The sequence below is a fragment of the Megascapheus bottae genome, chromosome 8, assembly GCF_031878675.1.
Source record: "Megascapheus bottae isolate mThoBot1 chromosome 8, mThoBot2.hap1, whole genome shotgun sequence".
Classification (NCBI taxonomy): Eukaryota; Metazoa; Chordata; class Mammalia; order Rodentia; family Geomyidae; genus Megascapheus; species Megascapheus bottae.
The window spans coordinates 45,883,676-45,906,038 of NC_143516.1; the positions used below are offsets into that span (position 1 = coordinate 45,883,676).

The 22,363-nt window shown below is 43.4% G+C and overlaps 1 protein-coding gene across 1 annotated transcript in view; it reads left to right on the forward strand.

Moving 5' to 3' along the window:
• The first annotated feature begins 6,898 nt into the window (after nt 1–6,898).
• Nucleotides 6,899–22,363, forward strand: part of Faxc (failed axon connections homolog, metaxin like GST domain containing) — a 41,186-nt gene continuing 25,721 nt past the window's right edge. The window contains exons 1-3 of the mRNA XM_090338389.1: nt 6,899–7,164; nt 13,838–13,973; nt 21,336–21,532. Of these exons, the coding sequence (XP_090194515.1) occupies nt 6,899–7,164; nt 13,838–13,973; nt 21,336–21,532 (599 nt within the window). The remainder of the gene's footprint in view (nt 7,165–13,837; nt 13,974–21,335; nt 21,533–22,363) is intronic.

The window sequence follows — 22,363 nt, forward strand, 5'->3', positions numbered from 1 at the left end:
CAGCGGACCAGGATCCCTGACTTTGGGGGTGAAGACTGGGAAAAGAAATAGACAAGAGACAAACAGATGGGGTTGGGAGGACTACAGCCTGTCAGCAGCCCAAGAAGGCTGTGGGCTTAAGACTGCAGTGCTGTTTATTTCTAAATCAAGTCTTCTATACTTTCTTGAAACCAGGGAACTGCCAGGGGTTACATTCTTACAAATCTGTAAATCTCAGATCAGTTAAGCAGGACAAGGCCTCAAAAGTTCCTAGGCATGGCGCCATACACGACAGCTCATGTCTTTGTGTGGTTATCTTACTGAGTTATGCAGATTCATAGGTCAATCTGACTCCACACTCCAGCTCCCAACAAAATACCAGGCTTCACCTTTTTTTTTTTTTTTTTTTTTTGGTGATGCCAGTACTAGCACTTAAATTCAGTGCCTGGCTGCTGACACTCAGCTTTTTTTTTGCCTAAGACTGGTACTCTACTACTTGAGCCATAGCTTCACCACTGACTTTGGTTTCCTGCCCAGGCCGACTTTAAACTCCGGTCCTCAGATGTCAGTCTCCTGAGTAGCAAGGAATACAGGTGTGACCCACCGATGCCTGATACATTCTTCCTTAACCTATTCCGTCACTCATACAGAAAATATTTCATTGTCTGCAATGAAATATTGACTGATTCAAGTAAGGATCATCAGTGAAAGTTATATAAAAGTATAGGGGAATCCAGGCTTTGTAGCCCTAATATCACTCAGACAACTGTGTAGTAGTAATTATAACTTGATAAAATTCTTGGAAGGTCTTCAGTATCCATACAGAGGTTTCACCACTAGCGATGAATTGAACAAAAACATGAAGTTAAAATATTGCACATCAAAAAATCTTCAGTCATGACGATAATCCTAGTTGCTTAGGAGGCTGGGATTTTAAGATTAGGGTTCAAAGCCATCCCAGGCAGGAAAGTCTGTGAGACTTATCTCCAAGGAAGCATCAAATAACCAGAAGTGGAGCTGTGGCTCAAGTTGTAGAGTAGCCTTGAGTACAAAAGCTTGGGACAATGCCCAGGTCCTGAGTTCAAGCCCCAGGACTAGCTAAATAAATAAAGAGGTCAAAATTTTGGACACTTTAAAAATAGTTATTATGAGTGTGATATACAGAGAGATTACTGTTTTATAAGTTAGGTAATAAATACATTTCTTTTTGGATAGTGTTAACTCCTTTCCCAGTTTTCTCCTCCTGTTTCTATCCACCGTTTGTGCAGTTCATGTCAACATCATGTCTAGTGAGTACCGGTGCTGCATTTGTTAATCTTTTGTCCATTTCTGTACCCTCTACTCAAAGACAGATAAATGAACAAAGAAGACAAAAAAATACATGAAAATAGCTACAAAGATAAAACCTCATTTCTATATTCTGGTGATCATTTGATAAATATTTTATATGTTCTCCTACGAATGTTCCTTTTTTCTCACTATGTGACTGCTAGAGCACTTACCATGTCCCGGTCTTTTAGATCTAGCTTCTGCATATGAGAGAAAATAAGTGCCATTTGTCCCTCTGAGCTTGGCTTAACTCATTTACCATGATTTGTTCCAGGTTCATCCATTTTCCCCACAAATGACAATATTCTTTCTAATGGCTGTTTAGTATTCCATTGTATACATAGGTACCACAGTTTTTGGAGCCACTTATCTATTGTATGGTATCTGGGATGTTCCCATAACTTTGTTCTTGTGAATAGTGCAGCAATGAACATGGATGTGAGTGTCTTTATTGCTTGTGATGTTCTGGGTAGATACCCTTAAATACTTCTTTTTGATGTGTGTTAGGTACTCAAGGGAGCATTTATGCTACTACTGACTTGGGATGCATACATCATTGAGAAGCATTAGGTCGTGATTCTGAAACTACTTGGTAATCATGCACAAGCTCAAATTATACTTACTGGAAATACTTTTTATGCCTACACTGGTGTGTTCCCAGACTCATTAAACATTTGCATTATTATAGGCTATAGAAATAATTGAATATCTAAGAAAATCTCAACATGTGAATAAAAATGGAAAGATTAAATGAAAGTGTTAGAATAACCAACACATAATTACTTTTATGAACTTAGAATGTGACTCTTTTTGAAGGGAGCCTCTTATTTATCTATTACTAACAGGATGCAAATGATACAAGTCTATTCTATCAAAACCATCGCAACACTGACTGTTTCCATGAAAATTAAGCAAAAGAATCTAGGTTGAGATCAACAAACCTCTTGTATTTCCCACTCATCTAAAGAACCACTGTGTAAGAGACAAAGACACCATTGGACCCAAAGAAAAAGATAGGTTTTCAAGACAATGGGTAGCAGAATTGAGAATGGGGATATGGAATTTCAAGGTTAAACACGGATTTGAGCTAGATTTGAGTCCTTGTTTCTCCTTTGCAGGGCAGAATCTCACACATCTAAGACTCACAGCTCCTAAGACTCTGATCCTTCCCTGAGTAAAAACAAGACCCAGTATTGGAGATCCATAGAGAGCTCTACGGTTCTGGAAACTTTTGATATAGTTAAGAAAAATGTACTGAGAATGTCCTTTCACTTTCAAGGATTCCTGACTGTAGGATAATTAAAAATGACTGCTGTAAAATTGTGCCTTGGAGCCAGTGCCAGTGGCTCATGTCTGTAATCCTAATTACTCAAGAGGCTGAGATGTGAGAGGATCATGGTTTGAAACCAGCCCAAGCAAAAAAGTTTGTTAGACTCTTATCTCCTGTGTAGCACAAAAAAAGGCTGGAAGTGATACTGTGGCTCAAGTGGTAGAGTACTAGCCTTAAGCAAAAACAACTCAGGGACAGCACCCTGTTCCTGAGTTCAAGCCTCAGGACCCATGTGTGCATGTGCATGGGTGCACAAACATATACATGCATATGCACAGTTCTGAATTGGGCAATTATAGTCCTTATATGGGCATGTTATTCCTGTAGTACAATAAGAAGCATGGATATTATCATTGTTCAACATGAAGACATTCCCTAAAGACTTTCATGAATTTGCTCCCCCCTCCTCATGGCCTACCTTGAATATGCCCTCTCTGATACCTGCCGCTCATGGTCAATTACTTATAATCCTTACCAGGCCTGATTCAGGACATTCCAACCTCCCTCCCTTCTCATGTCTTCATCTACCTCCATCCACTTCTCACCTTAAGTGAATCCTGCCTCTCCCTTGAGAATGATTTCACTCAAAGCCTCTTTGAGGGGAACTTTTTAATTCTCAGGGGAGGAAGATTAGGTTCCATTCTTTGTGTTCCCTGCCACTACCTTGTACGAAAGTTCCTGCTTCTCCAGTCAAGTCCAACTTGCCCATTGAATGCCCTTTTACTGTAAAGCTCTTCTGGCCATTTCTCTTATTTGGAGGGTCTTTTCCCTCCACTTCTTCACTCTTCCCATGTTCCCGAGAAACTGCCATGGCTGGTGTTTGTACATAGCTCCTGTCCTACCTCATCGGCAGTAATACCTTATCTCTCTAGGTTTCTAGCTTCACAGGCACAACTGACAAAAATTCTCCTCTTGATCAATCTTCAGTCAAGCTTCTAGAAGAGATCCTTTCACTAAGTTGGTTTAGCCAGAACCCTCTATTCTCCATATATGAAAGAACTAGTCAAATTTTCTTTCCTTTGTTACTCAAGTTCTACTGAATCACCCAGATCTGTGTCTAGCAAGATTCCTTGCAATGGTCCCCCATAGTCTAGATACCTTCTCAGTCATTTTATATCCACAGAACCTCTCTCTTCAGCATTGCTCCTTGTCTGTACACCTCTGTTCTTCCTTGTGTTTGGAACTGAGCTAAGCCTTTCTCAGTGTTACAGTAGAATCCCATTACAGTAGTACCTTGAATAAGGCCTTCCTTACTCCCTTTTAGCACATATGAGAGTAAGGTCTTTAATATACTCCAGCGCTTAGGGTCACCTTACAGCACTGAAGTCTTATTATCTATTGATTGATTGATTGATTGATTGATTGATTGATACTGGGCAATTGGTAGATAGACGGGTGCTCTACACTTGGGCCATAGCCCCACTTCTTTTTTTAAATATTTTTTATTGTAATTAATAAAAGAGTTACATGATATTTGCCAGATAGAAGGTGCATTAATTCACATACATTCATACCCTTTCACATGTCTTGGTCCCCATTACCTTCCCTCCCCCCATCTTAGTTTTCCCCCCTTCCCTATCCAATTTCAAATAACCAAATACAAATATATCCAATGTATCAGATAACAAAGTGAGATACTGTAACAATATGAGATAACCAAGGGACAGCAAAAGAGATGAGAGATAACATAGTACATTAAGGACAACAATCATTCATTATATGGCTTTTGTTTCAATATCCTGGAGGTCCTTTCAATTAGCTTCATTCTATATGGCCTTATGTATCAAGGTTTTGCTCTATTGCAAATCTCTGCTAGGAGAGCCCAAGGTTTCTACTGATTATGACAAATGAGGGAAATCATTGAGCCTAAGTTCCTTTGAGTCTGGCTTACTTCACTTAATATGATTTTTTCTAAGTCTTTCCATTTCCTAACAAATGGGGCGATGTCATTTTTTCTGACAGCAGCATAGAATTCCATTGTGTACAAATACCTCATCTTGTTGAGCCACTCATCAACTGAGGGACATCTAGGTTGGTTCCATATCTTTGCTATGGTGACTAATGCTGCAATGAACATTGTTGTGCTAGTGGATTTAGTATGCCCTAGTTTCTGGATGGTTGGGTAAATGCCAAGTAGTGGAATTGCTGGGTCATAAGGGAGCTCTATGTTTAGCCTTTTGAGGCACTGCCACACTGCTTTCCATAGTGGTTGAACGAGTTTGTACTCCCACCAACAGTGTAGTAGTGATCCCTCCTGGCCACATCCCCTCCAGCATCTGTTGTTATTCATTTTCCTGATCCTGGCCATTCTAACTGGAGTGAGGTGGAATCATAGCGTTGTTTTGAATTGCATTTCTTTTATGACCAGAGATGTTGAGCATTTCTTCATGTGTGTATAGGCCATTTTTCTTTCTTCTTCAGAGAAGACTCTCTTTGAATCTTTGGCCCATTTTTTACTGGGATGGTTGTTACTTTTGGAGATTAGTTTTGGAGTGATTCCATTTTTTGAGCTGTTGATATATTTTAGATATGAGGCCTTTGTCTGTTGTATGGTTGGTGAAGATCTTCTCCCACTCTGTAGGCTTCCTAATTAATTTACTAGCTATGTCTTTTGCCATACAAAAGCTCTGCAGTTTAATGCAGTCCCACTTATCCAGCCTTTCTCTGATTTGTTGTGATTCTTGGTCCTTATTAAGAAAGTTTCAACCTGTGCCAAGGAGGCCTAGTGTCCCACTTCTTTTTTTTTGGTAGTTAATGAGAGAGAAGAATATCACATAATCTTCCTGCATGGGCTGGCTTCAATCTGCAATCCTCAGATCTCAGCCTCCTGAGTAGCTGGATTTATAGGCATGAGCCACAGGATCTCAGCAGGTTCACACTAGTTCTTTGGGATGCTGGCTTACCTTTCCAGGCGATAGTTGGGGAGCCCCTGAATGCTGTGCTTGGATGTCAGTTTTGCTAATCACGTAGTACATCCCCAACATTGCATTAACAGTAGAACCACTTGTCCTGAGGAGTTGATGTCCTAGGAAGAAGCCTCTTTCTCCCAATCTGCTGTCGTGGGAAGCCAGGAGGATGCCTGTATCCATCTTAACCTCTTTAAAAGTGATTGTCCGTGTCTTCGTCTTTGTTTTTTTTCATTTCCTCCAAGCTACAAGTATCCATGCTCTTGCTAGAATTTGTGTGCGCATCACAGATTTTTATGGTGCACGGTCCTGTTCTTTGAACTTAGGAACTTTAAAAACATAGCAAGACAAAACCAAGTTAGGATAGGGAACCACAGTTGGTTGGCTGGCAGATTTTCTACACCCAAAAGAAGTTGTGGTGGGGCGGGGACGGGAAGGGACGAGTCCCACAAAATTTGTATCAGTGAGAAGGGGGAATGTTTTTCAACTACAGCCCAATCTGTTATTTGTCAAACATCTCTCTATGATCCCCCTGCCCAAACCGGGATACCTTGAATGCCCTCCGCGCGCGCACGCGCGCGTGTGTTTGTGTGTGTGTGTTTCTAAAAAGATGTACCCATGCCCAGCGTCTCCCCCAGGATATCCAGATAACCCCATCCCCGGCCTCGATCCGGGCCCTCCGGCCCAGCCCCCGCCGGGTGGCGTTGGCGCCCGCAGCGGGGCGCGGTCCCAGGTAAGTCCCGCGCGCTCCCCGCTCGCTGGCTCTCCGGCTGCGGGAGGGGCTGGCGCGGAGGCGGGGGACGGGCCGGGCAGCGGCGGGGACCGCGATCCTCGCCCCAGCTGCAGCTTGCACGCCGCAGAACCGCATTTGCAGCCTCCTCCTCCGCAGTCCCGATGCCTGGGCGTGCCTCCTAGAGACGCCCGGCCCGCCCGCCCGGTGTGCCCCAGCCCCGCAGCTCAGGTCCGGGCCTCCGCCCGCCCGCCGCCCGATCGCGGAGATGCGGGGCGGGGGCAGGGTGCGGGGTAGGTGACTTTATCCCGCCTCTGTTTCCCTGCCCCGGGGAGCAATGACATCACGCGGCCTTCTCCAGGATCCAACACAAAGAGCAGCTTGGAGAGGCCGCTGCTGGGGGAGCCGGCGGCCGCTGCTGCCTCCCAGGGCCGAGGCGCCTCGCCGGCCCGGCCAGCCGCCGGTGGCCTGCGCCCTTCTTCCTCCTCCTCCGTCGCCGCCGCCTCGGTCGCCGCCGCCCGCGCCCTCTGCGCGCCGCTGAGCCCGCGCCGGGCAGCCCGGCCCCTGGCTTCCCATGCGGGCGGCGCGGGCCCTGGGAGGGGCGCCCGGAGCCAGCCGCGCAGCATGCACTGGGGGGTTGGCTTTGCTTCGTCCAGGCCGTGCGTGGTGGATCTGAGCTGGAACCAGAGTGTGTCCTTCTTCGGCTGGTGGGCCGGGTCCGAGGAGCCCTTCTCTTTTTATGGGGACATCATCGCTTTCCCTTTGCAGGATTACGGTGGGATCATGGCAGGGCTGGGCTCCGATCCCTGGTGGAAGAAAACCCTTTACTTGACTGGGGGAGCTTTGCTGGCCGCAGCTGCGTATCTGCTCCACGAACTCCTGGTCATTAGGTGAGCCGGAGGAGAGAGGGGGCTCCGAGAGGGGTTGCCCGGCCCGGGGCGCGAGGGCGGTGGGGGAGGGGGGAGAGTTCCATGCCAGCCCCTCGTCCGCGCCGTCCGCGCGCCCGAGCGAGCGTCCTGCCTCGCCGTGGACACCGGGCTGAAAACCATTCGTCTTCTGCCCAGTCGGTGCAGAACGGCAACGGGGTCACGCTGGTCGTTAGCTGGAGGAATTGTGTGACAGATGTCCTTAAGGCGATCCCGGGTGCATTTGTGCCAATGGAATGAGGCTCTGCCCACATGCTGGGCCACACTTTCATGAGATGCCCCACTGGGTGACAGGTAACTGCTGGACTATTAACCAGAGACCCCCCCCTCCGCCCTCCCTAAATGCGGAAAAGCTCTGGACACCGGTCCCCACTGGTCCCCACGACTAAAGGGTAGTGGGGTGCAGTTTTGATGCAGCCTCAACTTGCTTATCTGCTGTGGAGCATGAAGCACCATCTTCTGGCTTGAATGTTATTGTTGTGGGAGCCCAGGGCTGGGCGTGCACATGGGCGTGTTTGACACATACACGGAATTTCCCGAAACTGTAAACACTGGCATCCTCTGCAACGTTTACAGGATGGGATTTGGAAATTCCACAGTATGGAGCCCCCTGCTGTGAGCACGGCCAGCCCCAAGGGAGGTCTTGAGATGCTGGAGTAGTGGGGGTGACACAAGGTTGGGAGACAGCCTTTAGCTAATGGGTCCTTCAATTTATGGGTGAGATTTCTATGTTTGGGGGAAGATTGTTGGAAGTGAGCAGTTTTTAATAGCTTAGGCTATCCCTCCTGGCCAATGTTTAATGAAGGAGAAATATGCCTACACTGTCTTTTTCCTGTGTGTGTGTGGGGGGGGAGGCATTCTGCAGTAGAGGTTAACAAAGACATTGTCAAGTGACCCTTCAAGGGCCTGCAGGGGTTCCAGGAGGACATTGTGGCAGCCTCTTTCTGTCTTGAATATTTCCTGTGTCTGAGAGGATGAGAAATCCTATAGGTCTGGGAAAATGTGTGACTCTCAAACCATGTAGCAGCAAGAAGATTCAAGGGTTTATGTATATGTATATACATATATATATACACATATATATATTTAACTTCCTTGACTTTGCTTAGTGTCTTGAATCTAGAAACATTTCAGAGAATTACCTTCCTAGATGATTCTATATTTATTTGTGTTTGCTGTAGAATTCAATTTAAATTAAACTTCAAGCCATGTAGAGAGTATTTTAAAAGGTAACCAACTGTTTCTCAATTTTATCCCAGTCTGGATCCTTTGAACTTTGGGAACCATGTGTCTTCTCAGCTTTTCTCCAGTTTGGGGGGGGGGGGAGTGCAGGCTTCACTGTGCTGAGTCCATAATATGGCTTTGATGACCTTGCAGAAATAGCAGAGTGCTCAGAGACCACTTTGGAGCAGGCCAGAGGTGTGGACCTGGACATTGGCAAGGCTTGTGCCCACAGCTAGCTCCTCCACGGAGGGGATCACAAGCCCCAGCAAGAGATACTTATGTGGGTTAAGGAGTTTTAAATCTTAAGCTCTATCAGAATGAACAACAGAAAAGGGCTGCCATTTTTGAGCACTTAGTAGAGATCTTGATTTGAATATGTGATGACACAAAAACTACAAGTTTTAAGGTTTGAGCTCCATTTTATTCTTCTTTTTATCTGATGTAGGGCTTGAACTCTGGGCCTTGGCACTGTCCCTGACTTCTTAAGCTCAAGGCTAGCACTCTACCACTTAAGCACCCATTTTCTGGTGGTTATTTGAGGATAAGAGTCTCATGGACTTTTGTGCTTGGGCTGGTTTTAAACTGCGATCCTCAGATCTCAGCCTCCTGAGTAGTTTGGATTACAGGAGTGAGCCACTGGCACCCGGCTTGGTCTCCATTTCATAAATAAGGAAATAGCAGTAGAAGAAGGTGAAAGCAACTTGCCAAGGATCACACAAGAAGAAGAGCAGAATCTAGATTCCAGTGTGAGAATGTGTGTGAAAATGGAGCCTGGCTCTTAGAGAGTGTCCATTTCCATTTGAGGGAAGAGGAAGAGAAATGTGCATTTCCCAGGCAGGGCGGGCCTGTGGCAGAGGCCCAACTTTCTGTCTGCTCCTAGGGATAGAGGGATGGGATGGGGAGGTCAACATAGATTTCAAGAGTTACTAGGTAGAGACTTCCATGTAAGGTAAAAATCCAAGTTTCAATTGTCTGTATAGTTTAGACAGAAAACAAAAAAAAAGTCTGAAATATGTGCGATGGAAATTGTACATTAAAACCATACTATCAACCAGTTGCCAGTGGCTCACATCTTTGATCCTAGCTCCTCAGGAGGCTGAGATCTGAGTCATGGAGATGAAGCCATCGGGGACAGGAAAGTCTGTGAGGCTTTTAATCTCTAGCCACCAAAATAGAAAGTGGAACTGGAATAGCAATGGTAGAATGCTAGCTTTGAGCAAAAAAGCTAAACAACAGCACTCAGGCTGTGAGTTCAAGCCCCTATATGTGCACGGGCACACGTGTACATGTAAACATACACAACTCCACACACATCCATACTGACTGTGTTCACTGGCAGTTGCACACTCTTTTCCCCACCTTGCATTCTGTGATAGAAACTTAACCTTTATCTAAAGCTATGTTTTTAGAGTGAAAAATAAAGTTGACAGGTGAGAATTATTTAGGAAGTCAAATTAGTGATTATAACCTAAATAGAAGTATTTATTTGTGATATTTTGAGTTTCATCCATGGTTTCATTTTTTCTCACCTCCAGGTTGAAAAAAAGCCTACAACCCTCTGTTTTCCCTGAGTAGAATGGTCTGGCAACTATCTTAAATTTAATCAGGCATTTGAAATTCAATTGTGCATTGTATGGCCAAGTAATGACTCCATTACTGGTAGGTTGGTGGTACTTTAGGTACTAAAGCTTAGCCTGTCCTGGAAAACTTACTTTGTGAATCAAGTGGCCCCTGAGTGCGCGTCTGGTCTTTAAAAGCTAACACCTGACTCATCAGCCAGGCACAGGAAGCCTGGTCCCTTGTGACCTTCTGAGCCAGGGGAGAAGGATCTAGGCCCCTACTAGAACAGCTAATTTTTACTCTGTAAGGTGCTATCCTAATCAAACCTCATAAGTCATTTTTATAAACTCTATTAAATAAACATGTCTTGGACGTGGTGGCTCATGCCTGTAAGAGTTCAGGGACAGTACCCAGGCCCAAAATTCAAGACCCATGACTGACCAAAAAAAAAAAAAAAAAAAAAAAAGAAGCTGTACAGGGAGAGAGAGGTTGTGGAAGGAGAGTTTTGGAATCCAGTTATCTGGGTTTGAATCCAGATTCTGCTTTTAACCAACCATGTCCATTGGATATGATCATAACCTCTTGATCACCTAGGTTTCTTATCTGTACAATAAGAGTAATTGCTATTATCCTTCCTTGTAAAGCTGATTTAATTTGTTACCACAGGGAAAACACTTAGAAGTTGTCAGTTAGTGAGCTTTCAATAAAGGCATCACTAACACGCAATAGCTTGAGTGGTCTGAATCAAACTGGCTGCATTAAAAAAATTAATTGAGGAGTTGCCTATTTTTGGTGTCTTTGAAGTGCCTAAGACCTTTGGAGCTGGAGTTAATATAGACTTGAACTTCGGTTGGCATTCTTTGGGCAAGTTATTTAATTTTGCTGAGATTTAGTTACCTTGTCTACTGTAAAAGATTGGTATGATTTTTTAAACTATAACAATATTCACAATATTATAGAGTTAATATTCATATGCATAAAGACATTGACATATGGTTACCATATAATGAGTATGTAGCCTTTTTTTTTGCGTGTCCTGGGGCTTGAACTCTGAGCTTGGGTGCTATCCTAAGCTCTTCAGCTTAAGGCTAATGCTCTACCACTCGAGCCATAGCACCACTTCCAGTTTTCTGGTGGTTAACTGGAGATAAGAGACTTACAGACTTTTGTGCCTAGGCTGGCTTTGAACCTCGATTCTCAGCTCTCAGCCTTCTGAGTAGCTAGGATTACAGGTGAGCCATGGGTACCCAGCTACTTCTGGCCTTTTCTTTTCTTTTTCTTTATTTTTTTTCCAGTCCTGGACTTGAGCTCAGGGCCTGAGCACTGTCCTTGGACTTTTCTCAAGGCTTGAGCTCTACCACTTGAGCCTCAGCACCACTTCAGGCTTTTTGTCTATGTATGTGGTGTCGGGGAATCAAACCTGGGTCTTTGTGCATGCTAAGCAAGCACTCTACCACTAGGCCAAACTCCCAGCCATGGCCTTTTCTGTTATGTGTTACTGAGAAATCACACCCAGGGATTCAAGTGTGGTAGGCAAGCACTCTACCACTGAGCCACATTCCCAGTCCTTTTTGTTTTTATTTTTGTTTTTTTGTGGGGCTAGGATTTGAACCTAAGGCTTTGCATTTTCTAGGCAGGGACTCGAGCATTTGAGCCATTTCATCAGCCTATTATTAGTATGATAGAAAATTAAATATTAATCAAATTTAAGTCAAATTATTTTGTCCAGCAGGGCAGATGTTTTCTATCCTCCCTTCTCAAAATTTTGCTTCGCCAATTTACATGGAAATAGTACTTTGTGATGTGAATTATTTTACTGGACAAAACTGTGAAGCCTATAGTTCATGTTCTCTATGAACATAATCTAAATGTGTGCTTTTTCTTTTATCATGGGGTTTGAACTCAGGGCCTGGGTTCAAGGCTAGTGTTCTACAACTTTGAGCCACAGCTTCACTTCTGGTTTTTGAGTAGTTAATTGGAGGTGAGGATCTCGTGGGGACTTTTCTGCCCAGGCTGGCTTCGAACTCTGATGCTCAAGTCTCAGCCTTCTGAGTAGGGTTATATACATTTCATCTAAAGGGAAAAACTTTGTTCCATAGCCAATATTGCCAGAAAAATACCAGTATTTTCAGAATGAGTCCTTCTGAGCTTTTAAAGTTGGCTGGGCCTGTGGGTGGTAAATTTGTTCAGGAGAATTTGTTTTGCAAGGTGGGGATTCTACAATGAGTGAGAATTCATGGGATGATGATAAAGAGCTTATCTTTGCTTGGGTAAAATTATGTGTAGAATTAAAGCTTTCCTCTTTGAGGAAGAACCAAAAATTTGGGAAGGGCCAGTGGGAAGAGTGAAATTCATGTGATTAGAGAATGCTGGTAGAGTGAGATGGAAATTGGGAAAAACCCCTGAGGGGTAGTGTATGAGTGGGCCATGGAATAAAATTTGATAGCTTAAGAGGAGAAGACCCTCTCCCTTTGAGTGGTAGTATCTCACTGTTCTTAGTACTTGCAGGTCATGAAATGTTTACAGATGTATTTCCACATTCAATCCGTACTGTCATTTATAGAATTGGTACTGTCCTCACTCTCCAGGTGAAAGGAGAGGGAGAGAGTGGAGTGAAGTCGGGAAAAGTCGGGCTTGTGCTGGATCCCCAAAGTTTCCCCCATGGTAGTTGTGTATGATGGCCATTGAAAAACTACCTAGGGAAGTCCTCACCGCAAAGTGGCCAAAGGAAACAATGGATGTGTGTCCTGAAGAAAGGAGAAAAGAAGTGGCCAAAGTGGGTGCCTTGTGAAGGGATGGTGGGATGCAAGGATATGAGAGAGGGGGGAAAGGCAGAGGTGGAGGCAGTGGGGGGACAGGAGAAGAGAGGGAGGAGGGAGAGGTAGAGGGAGAAAGAAAAGGAGAGAGGCAGAAAGAGAGAAGGGAGAGAGAGAGAGAGAGACAGAGACAGAGACAGACAGAGACAGAGACAGAGAGTTTAGTTCAGCTCTGTTTAGAAACCAGGTCCCACAGCATCATAGGTCATAGGTCAGATGAGAGCACTGGCAGTTTAGAAGAGGGACCAGAATGTTGAGTCTCACATTCCCTGTAGACTAGGTCATGGCACATGCAACAGATCTGTACCAATACTCTCTTAGCGATGGAGAGATTTTCATTTAGTCTAATACCTAAGAACATAGGTGCAGAATGGCTGGTTTAGTCTAGGTTCTGTTATATACTAGCAATGTGACTTTCGGTAAGTTCTCTGTACAACAATGTTCTCATCCATAAAACACATTCATTTAAGAATAGTACCTAATATAAGGGGTGAGGGCGGGGAGAGTGGCTGGTCCTGGGGCTGGTCCTGGGGCTTTCCTTTTGCTCAAGACTAGCACTCTATTACTCAAGCCATACTCCCACTCCTAGCTTTTTGATAACTGATTGGTAGATTAGTCTCATGGCCTGTCTTTTTCAGCTTGGCTGTGAACTTAGATCCTCAGATCTCAGCCTCCTAAGCTGTGCTTCACAAGCCTGAGCCACTGGTATCTGGCTAAGATAATACTTTTGAAACTCAGAGTCATGTGGGACACATTTCTTGTCCCTGGCAGGACATAGACATCTGGAAAAGAGGTGAAAATAGTCTTCCTGTCTGTAGGCTACAGGTAACAGAAGCAGGTTGATTTTAAGTTAGTTTTCTGATCCATTGGGGCCACAGTAGTACTGGAGCTGTGGTTCCTTTACAGTTTTGACTAAGCTTCTATCCTCTTAAGTGTTGTATACTTAACAGCCCTGTAGGTTATGGTCCTCTTAAGAACTAAGGAAACTGGATATGTAACATGCAGATTGTTCTTTATTTCTGTTTGGTTTTTGACAGGAAACAGCAAGAGCTTGACTCCAAAGATGCTATTATTTTGCATCAGTTTGCAAGACCTAACAATGGTGTTCCCAGTTTGTCTCCTTTCTGTTTGAAAATGGAAACTTATTTAAGGATGGCTGACTTACCCTACCAGGTACTTGTCTGCAAATATGTTTCATTCTCAGTGACAGCACCATCAGTCAGAGGGGGAAGTATTAATGTCACACAAGTGGATGTCCAAAGAGATAGGGTCTGAAGGTAGGAGTGCCTAGTCCTTAGTAAGGTAGAGATATAATTCCAGGGTCTTCCACCCCTCCCACCCCCCTGCCCTCAGTACTAGAGATTGAGCTCAGGACCTCACAATTACTAGGCAACTGCTTTACCACTTGAACGAAGCCTCCAGTCCCTGTTCATTTTTAAGATGCATTAAGACTTTTATTTTTCTGGGGATACTGGGGTTTTTGCTAAGCAGGCATTTCTACCACCTGAACCCCTCTGTCCTTCCTTTACTGTGTGGGTTATTTTCTCAAGACAGAGTCCCACTTTGTTCCTGGGCTGACTTAAACTGTGATCCTCCTATTTGTGCTTCCTGTGTTAATGCAATGCCAGGCTCACTCAGCAGTTGATTGAGATCAAGTCTTGCTAATGTCTAAACTAAGGCTGGCCTTGAACTAGGGCTGATCTTTGGCTCTCAAGAAGCTAGGATTACAGGCTGGAGCCATCAAACCTGGAAAGAATCAAATAGACTTTTTTAGGATTCAGAGTTATATTTTTCCTCCATATTGCATGATTGGTAATAGTTTTGATAGGTCTTCTGGGAAGCTGTTGATAAAGTTGAATGTGCCCATGCCTCATGGGTTGTCTCCCTTTAGAATTTATTCATGTGTTTTGTTCTTCATGAATCTGTGGCTCAAGGGTTCAGTATGTATCAGATAGATTTTGCCTATATTGTGAGTTTTCCTGGGTTTTGTTCAAGAGGCTTTCAAAGAAACACTTCAGTGCATCATTGAAGAATGAGCAGAGAGAACTGGGTGCTGGTGGTTTACACTTGTAATCTTAGCTACTGAGGACATTGAGATCGAAAGATTACCATTCAAAGCCAGCCTGGATAGAAAAGTCTGTGAGACTTACCTCCAATAAACTACCAAAAAGCCAGAAGTAGAGCCTGTGGCTCGAGTGGTAGAGTGCTAGCCTTGAGAAAAAAAAAATAGCTCAGAGACAGCACCCAGGTCCTGAGTTCAAGCCCTAGGACCAACACACTGTGTTGGTAAGAAGAGAATGTGTTTTAAGGCTCACAGTGTCCTCTGAGAAATACTTGAATTCTGCTTTACAAACTCAGCATACTGTGTTTTCGTTGTCATTCAAATCTAGGTATTTTGAAAAGTTAGCCTTACTTTTTCCCTTTAAACCAAATTCTAGCCGTAAGGCATTTAACTTAAAGCTTTAATTTTTACATTTTATGCCGAGGAGATAGTGTCTGTGATGTTGATTCCTTATAATTCATTGAGACTTTAGCCTAGTATGTAGTTACCTTTTTCAAATGTTGAAAATAATTAAACAATTATATATGATGTGGACATAGAGGTCTTTATATATCTACTAGCTTGAACATGCTTAGTTATTAGTTAGATCTTGTTTATTCCCATTTTGTTAAAAATTTGTTTTCGTCTACTTTTTAGTTTGTAAAAGAGCTATTTTAAAACATTCAAGTCTTTTTGAATTTTAAATCTTTTGTTGATTTTTCTTTCTTTTTGTCCTGTTATCTAGCTCTTACTTGATATATTTATATACATGAGTTTATATTATGAGGTGCATACATTATGGAAAAACATGTTTTTACTTTTGTATTTGTTTTTCCAATATATAGTTTTCATCATTATCCCTTATGGCTTCTTGAAATTTGAATTCTGTATTATCAGATACCAGTATGGATTCTCCAGCTTTCTTTTGATTCATATTTGCTTAGAATATCTTTTCTCATTTTCTTTCTTTATCATTTTGTATCTTTGTTTTACATAGAGGGTGCATTACTTATATTGAATCGAGAAACTCTTAATCCATGCATTGTAATCCCCTTCCACTTGTAATTATTACTTTATAAGGACTTATTTTAACTTTAAAAAATATTTATTTATTTATTTATTTATTCATTGATTCATTTATTTTGCCAGTCCTGGTGCATGAACTCAGGGTGCCTGAGCACTGTCTTTGAGCTTTCTCAAAGAGAGAGCCTTGCCACTTGGACCACAGCACCACTTCTGGCTTTTTCTACATATGTGGTAGTGAGGAATCAAACGTGGGTCTTCATGACTGCTAGGCAAGCACTCTATTACTAGGCCAAACTCCTGGTTGACTTTAACTTTTAATAATTTTATTTTATTAACTTTTTGCTTTCTACTTCCAACTTTTTTTTCTATGTATGTAGTACCAGGAATCAAACCCGGGTTTTCATGGATGCTAGGCAAGCACTCTACCACTAGGCCAAACTCCTGGCCCCATTAACTTCTTGCTTTCTGATGGGTACTTTTTAATTTTATTTTTTGTCGGTCATGGGGCTTGAACTTGGTGTGGGCACTGTCTCTGAGCTCTTCAGCTCAAAGCTACTGCCCTACCCTTGAGCTAAGCCCCACTTCCCGTTTTCTAGAGGTTAATTGGAGGTAAGAATCTCAGGTTCTTTTGTGCCCACGCTGGCTTTGAATCTTGATCCTCAGATCTGAGCCTCCTGAATAGTTAGGACTACAGGTGTGAGCCACCCGCACCCGGCTAATGGATACTTTTTTAAAGTAGATTTTTTTTCCTTCTCCTTTATTGATATTAGGTAATTGTATGCATAATGTTTTTATATTCACACTGATAAGGATCATCATTCTGATTTCCAAAGCTTATGAATAATATAAAATACATAAAACTCAAGTTTTACATAGGAAAAAAAGTTTGAACATTATTGGTAAAATTATGTCCTTCCTGTTGCTTAGCATCAGCTGTTCCCTCCTCCCTCCCATTCCCTCCTTCCCTCCCTCCCTCCCTCCACCACCCCTGAGTTGCTCGGTTCACCTTCCACTTCTGTGCCCACCTCCCATCATGTACAGGTGTGCACTTGTTTGCACTATGTATGAGGTGGAGGATACGAAGTCCTCCAAAGACGATAGGACAAGTTAAGAAGAGGTCTTTTGTTGCCCCATCCTTGGGGTTCCGGTCACTCTGTATATTGTTTTATGTACATGTGAAGGGGTGCTTGGGCATTGCTATTTGGTGCCTTTCTCCCAAGACTGTCCTCCAAAGGAGACTGTCCTCCTTTGGTCTCACTGTGTATGGGTGTCTTGAGTTCTGTTTACTTTGCTGTGTCTCATTATGTTTTAAATTTAACATAATGGATAGATAATTTTTTTATTATTTAAAAAAATGTCCACTTTTCTTTTTAATGTTAATTGCCCTCCCTCCCTTGTTGGGATAATGTCTAGAGGGGTTACAGTTACATTCGTTAGGTAGTAGGTGTATTACTTCTCACACATTGATACCCCTTCTCATGATTTTGTCCCTGTTTCCCTCCCCCCAACTCCTTCCAACCTCCCTCCCTTTTTTGTACCCACCTACTTACCCACCTACCCACCTATCTGCAGTACTGATGTTTTGCACTGTCCTTACTGAACAGGTGCTGTAACACTTCACTCTGTCACTCCCTTTTTGAATTGATTATTTGGGGAATAAGATTTCACTTTATGTTTAGGCTAGCTGGACTGCAATCTCCAATTTATTACCAAAAAGCCAGGAGTGGAGCTGTGGCCTAAGTGGTAGAATGCTACCCTTGAGTGAAAAAGTTCAGGGAACTGTGCCGGTGGCTCACGCCTGTCATCCGAACTACTAAGAAAGCTGAGATCTGAGGATTGTGATTCAAAGCCACTTTAGGCAGGAAGATCTGTGAGACTCATCGCTAATAATCACCTGAAAACTGAAAATGGGTCTGTGGCTTCAAGTGGCAGAGCACCAGTTTTAAACAACAACAACAACAAAAACTTCAGACACAGTGCCCAGGTTCTGAGTTCAAGCCCCACAACTAAAAACCAAAACCCAAAACCTCAGCACAGCACACACGTATACACCAAATTTAATATTCTTGAGTTTAACCATATTGTGTCTTACTTTTGGTCTTTATGTATCCCCTCAAATAGTTTATAAACTCTTCTTTTTAATCTGAGCCCTCCATCTCTGGGCAATTTGACGATCAGTTTTCTTTTTCTTTTCTTTTTTTTTTGGCCAGTTCTGGGGCTTGAACTCAGGTCCTGAGCACTGTCCTTGGACTTTTCTCAAGGCTAGAGCTCTGCCACTTGAGGCACAGCAGCAATTTCAGCTTTTTCTATATACTTGGTACCCAGGAATCAAACCAGGATGGTCATGCATGCTAAGCAAGCACTCTGCCACTAGGCCAAACTCCTAGTCCATGATCAGTTTTCATTAAACATTTCCTTTTATTTTGGTACGAGTTCACATTCCTCTCTTCTTTTCTGTTCCCTGCATTCTGGATCTCAGAACCTCTGCTTTTATTTTTCTCATCTCTGTCCTCTACTCTTCAGCTCTTCTCTGTGCTGTTTTTACATCCATCATACTGTTTATCTCATCTATTCTTTCCTTTATTCCAGCTTATTCCTTCCTGTTGCTCTTATTTTGTGTTACTAATCTTCTTCATCTGTTGATTTGTGAGTAAGGGCCTCACGTTGAACATATTTAATACGTTACCTTTCTTTTGTGGTAGTTTCATTCCTCTAATTTGGTGTCTAATTCGGTTGGAGAGGTCCTTTTCTTAGGATTTCATGTTCTTTGTTTGGGAATTTGTACAGGGAAAGGGCTAAAGCCCCAGGGTACAGTGTGTCTGTTCTGGAGGAAGTTTAGAAAGGGGGAAGATGTGAGTTGTAGATATTCCCCAGACACCATGACCCAATCTTTCAGCTTGCTGCTATCTCTCCAAATGTCTCTCACTGGTCTGGGGTTTACCCTTAGGCTTCTACAAAGGGGGAGCTTTGGGAGAAAGTGGCTTGGGGTTATGTTCTAGACCAGATGACAGGCTGTCCCCATAGGGTGTTACTCCTCTAACTCCAGACTTCTGTGGCTTTCTGAGCCAGTGTGGGAGAGGAGCTGGCATTGTCCCAGGGTAGTGCTAGGATAAGGTGACTGACCCAGTCCCTGCTTGGTAAGTGCTGTGAGGGGGTCCTGTGGGGGAGCACCATGGAGGAGCACTCACTGGATTTCCAGTGAACGTGGGAGGAGCAGGGCAGACACAAGATGTTTGGGAACTGAAAGGGGTCTTCTTGATGACTAAGAATTGGTCTGTAAGGCATGAATCTGGAAGGAGAAACAGAGAGAAGAATATGCAGGATTGCTAAGCCAGCGATAGAGGGAAAGCAGCCATATACGCATACAAGGCTTGGATCTTCTAACTGCAACAGATCAGATTCAGAAGACGGTTGTTTAGCTAGGTGTTGGCAGGCAGCACTGGGAGGTGTACTGAGGGACTTAAGTGGAAAGAAGAGATTTGCCACCTAGATGCTCCCTCCCTGCTATCATCACTTTCAACTGGATCACTTCGTTTACACAGCCCTGGGCAAGCAGGGCTGTGCATTTCTGTGAGTAACTGCTTGCAAGGTCAAATATACTCTCCCATTCCTGGGGGTGAGCCTGCTGTTGTTGTGGCAGCAGCAGCTGCTGGCTGTTCTCAAGTTTCCTTTCTTTCTTTCAAACCCAACACTCACTGCTTCAGATTTGCCTTTACCTGAAGCCTACCCATCTTATCTTCAGTGTCAGGACAGCTTTTCCTAAGTTTGTAAGTGACTGGGGCTGGGAATGTGGCTTCGTGGTAGACTGCTTGCCTAGCATGCGTGATGCCCCGGACTCTTTGTGTACCATGTACACAAAGAAAGCCAGAAGAAGTGCTGTGGCTCACGTGGTAGGTAGAGTGCTAGCCTTGAGTAAAAGAAGCTGGGGGGAGGTGGGGGAGGGTAATGGGGACCAAGACATGTGAAAGGGTATCAATGTATGTGAATTAATGCACCCTCTATCTGACAAATATCATGTAACCCTTTTATTAATTACAATAAAAAATATGAAAAAAAAGAAGCTCAGGGACAGTGCTCAGGCCCTGGGTTCAAGCCCCAGAACTGCCCTCCTCGCCCCCCAAAAGAAGTTTGTAAGTGGAGCAGGACACATGATCCCTGTGGAGACTAAGTTAATTAGAAAGATCTTTAGGATAGGAGTATTTAACCCCTTGAAATCTTTTCTATCTGTCTGTCTGTCTGTCTGCCTGTCTGTCTATCTCTATCTATCTATCTATCTATCTATCTATCTATCTATCTATCAATCATCTACTGTGTGTGTGTGTGTGTGTGTGTGTGTGTGTGTGTGTGTGTGTGTGTGTGTTGGTACTAAAGCTTAAAGTCAGGGCCTGGGTGCTGTTCCTTGGGTTTTACACTTAAGGCTGGAATTTTACCATTTGAGCCCTATTTGGTGATTATTTGGAGATAAGTCTCATGACCTTTTCTGCCCAGGCTGGCTTCAATCCTTAATCCTTGGATCTCAACCTCCCCAAGTAGCTAGGATTATAGGCACGAGCCACCAGTACTCAGCTGGAGATTATGTTTCTAAAGAAGCACTGTAGTAGAGCCTGTTTTAATACTTGGTTATACTATATAGTAATTTTTGTCCTGCCATTTGGCAGTGTAGTGGCTTTGAGCATTAACCAGGTGTAACACTGGATTTCAGAGGAGTTATTTGTTTAGTAGCCTTGTTGGTACAAGCTTCCTTATATCTGTCTTCCTTTTTTATGTTTTTTTTTTTTAGATAGTTTTTAGATTACAGCTAGACTGATTTCTATGTGGATCAGTTTTAACCTCTCCTATTTCCCCTCCAATCTCTGGCTCATGAGCCAGAATCTCTGGGAGTAAACTTAAACTATACTTTAATGTAGGTTATTTTTTTGTTATTGTTTATGTAGTAGCCATTTGTTTTCCTTCCTTCCTTCCTTCCTTCCTTCCTTCCTTCCTTCCTTCCTTCCTTCCTTCCTTCCTTTTTTCCCTTTCCCCCTCCCTCCTTCCTCTCTCTCTCTCTCTCTCTCTCTCTCTCTCTCTCTCTCTCTCTCTCTCTCTCTCTTCCTCTCCCTCTCTCCCTCCTTCCCTCCCTCTCTCCTTCCCTCCCTCCCTCTCTCTCTTTCTTTCTTTCCAGTCCTGGGCTTGAACTTGGGGCCTTGGCACTGTCCTTGGGCTTTCTTAAGGCTAGCACTCTACCACTTGAGCCATACGGCACCACTTCCAGCATTTTTGTGTATGTGGTACCGAGGAATAGTGCTAGGCAAGCATTCTACCACTAGGCCACATTCCTGGCCCCACCATTTATTATATGCCAAAGTCATTTTCTTGAACAGTATACACATTATCACACCTAAGGTTTAGATGTTTGTTTACGGGAATCAAATAGTGAAATTTACATTATAACATTGTTTTTTCTCTCTCTAAAAAAATACCCTGTTTAGAACTATTTTGGTGGAAAACTATCTGCTCAAGGGAAAATGCCTTGGATTGAATATAATAATGAGAAAGTTTCTGGCACAGAATTCATAATTGACTTTCTGGAAGAGAAACTTGGAGTGAATTTAAACAAAAACCTTGGCCCTCATGAAAGAGCCGTGTCTCGAGCTGTAACGAAGCTGGTGGAAGAGCATTTTTACTGGTGAGTCCCCTTTGGCCTGTCCCCTGAGCAAGGGAGGGAGACCACGTCTGGTTCCATCTTTCCATTTTTTTCTTCCCACCTTCTCAGTTTTCTGTTAATGACTTGGGACAAGAACACGGACTGACTTCTGATCATAGTGCTAGCTGTTCTTTCTGGCTCTCTGGATGAGAGGTTGACAGACATTTCCTTCAGAGAACCAACACAGAAATTGCATAGCCTTTGTGTTCTGTCTGCCTCTGTTGCCATTGCTCAACCCTGCCACTTTATTACTAAAGCATCCATGGAATGTAAGCCCGAAGTGGAGCCTGATTATCCATGGTTCAACTACCTGATGGTCACTGAAACATAGATCCCATTTAATACAACATAGTCTTTTTATTATTATTTCCCAACTGTTTAAAAATAGAAAAGCTTCACAGGTTTTGCACTGAAGTTTTCTGGGTTTTGATCTAGACTGAGACTTTCCTAAAGCAAGGAGCTAGTTCAGTCGCCTGAGGTCAGGGTCCTTTACAGGGTTGACTTCAAGTACTATCTCATCAAATATCCAAAGTAGGGGATGGGAGAAGAAGTCAAGATCAAATGCCTGGTAAAATCAGTTACACAACCTTTATGATGCTGCTGTCAGTGTTCCTTAAATAATACCTCTCTGTGAATTGTACATGTATGGTTTCTGCAGTTCCTTTGCTCTCATTGTTCAGCACTGAGCTTGGACTCCTCCACTGTGAACCAATGCAATTGTGGGGATGACTTGCCCATTTCTGCTTGTCATGGCCCTTGAGCTAGATGCCAGGCCATATGGGTTAAGCTGGTCAAGATCTTCTTGCTTTGCAA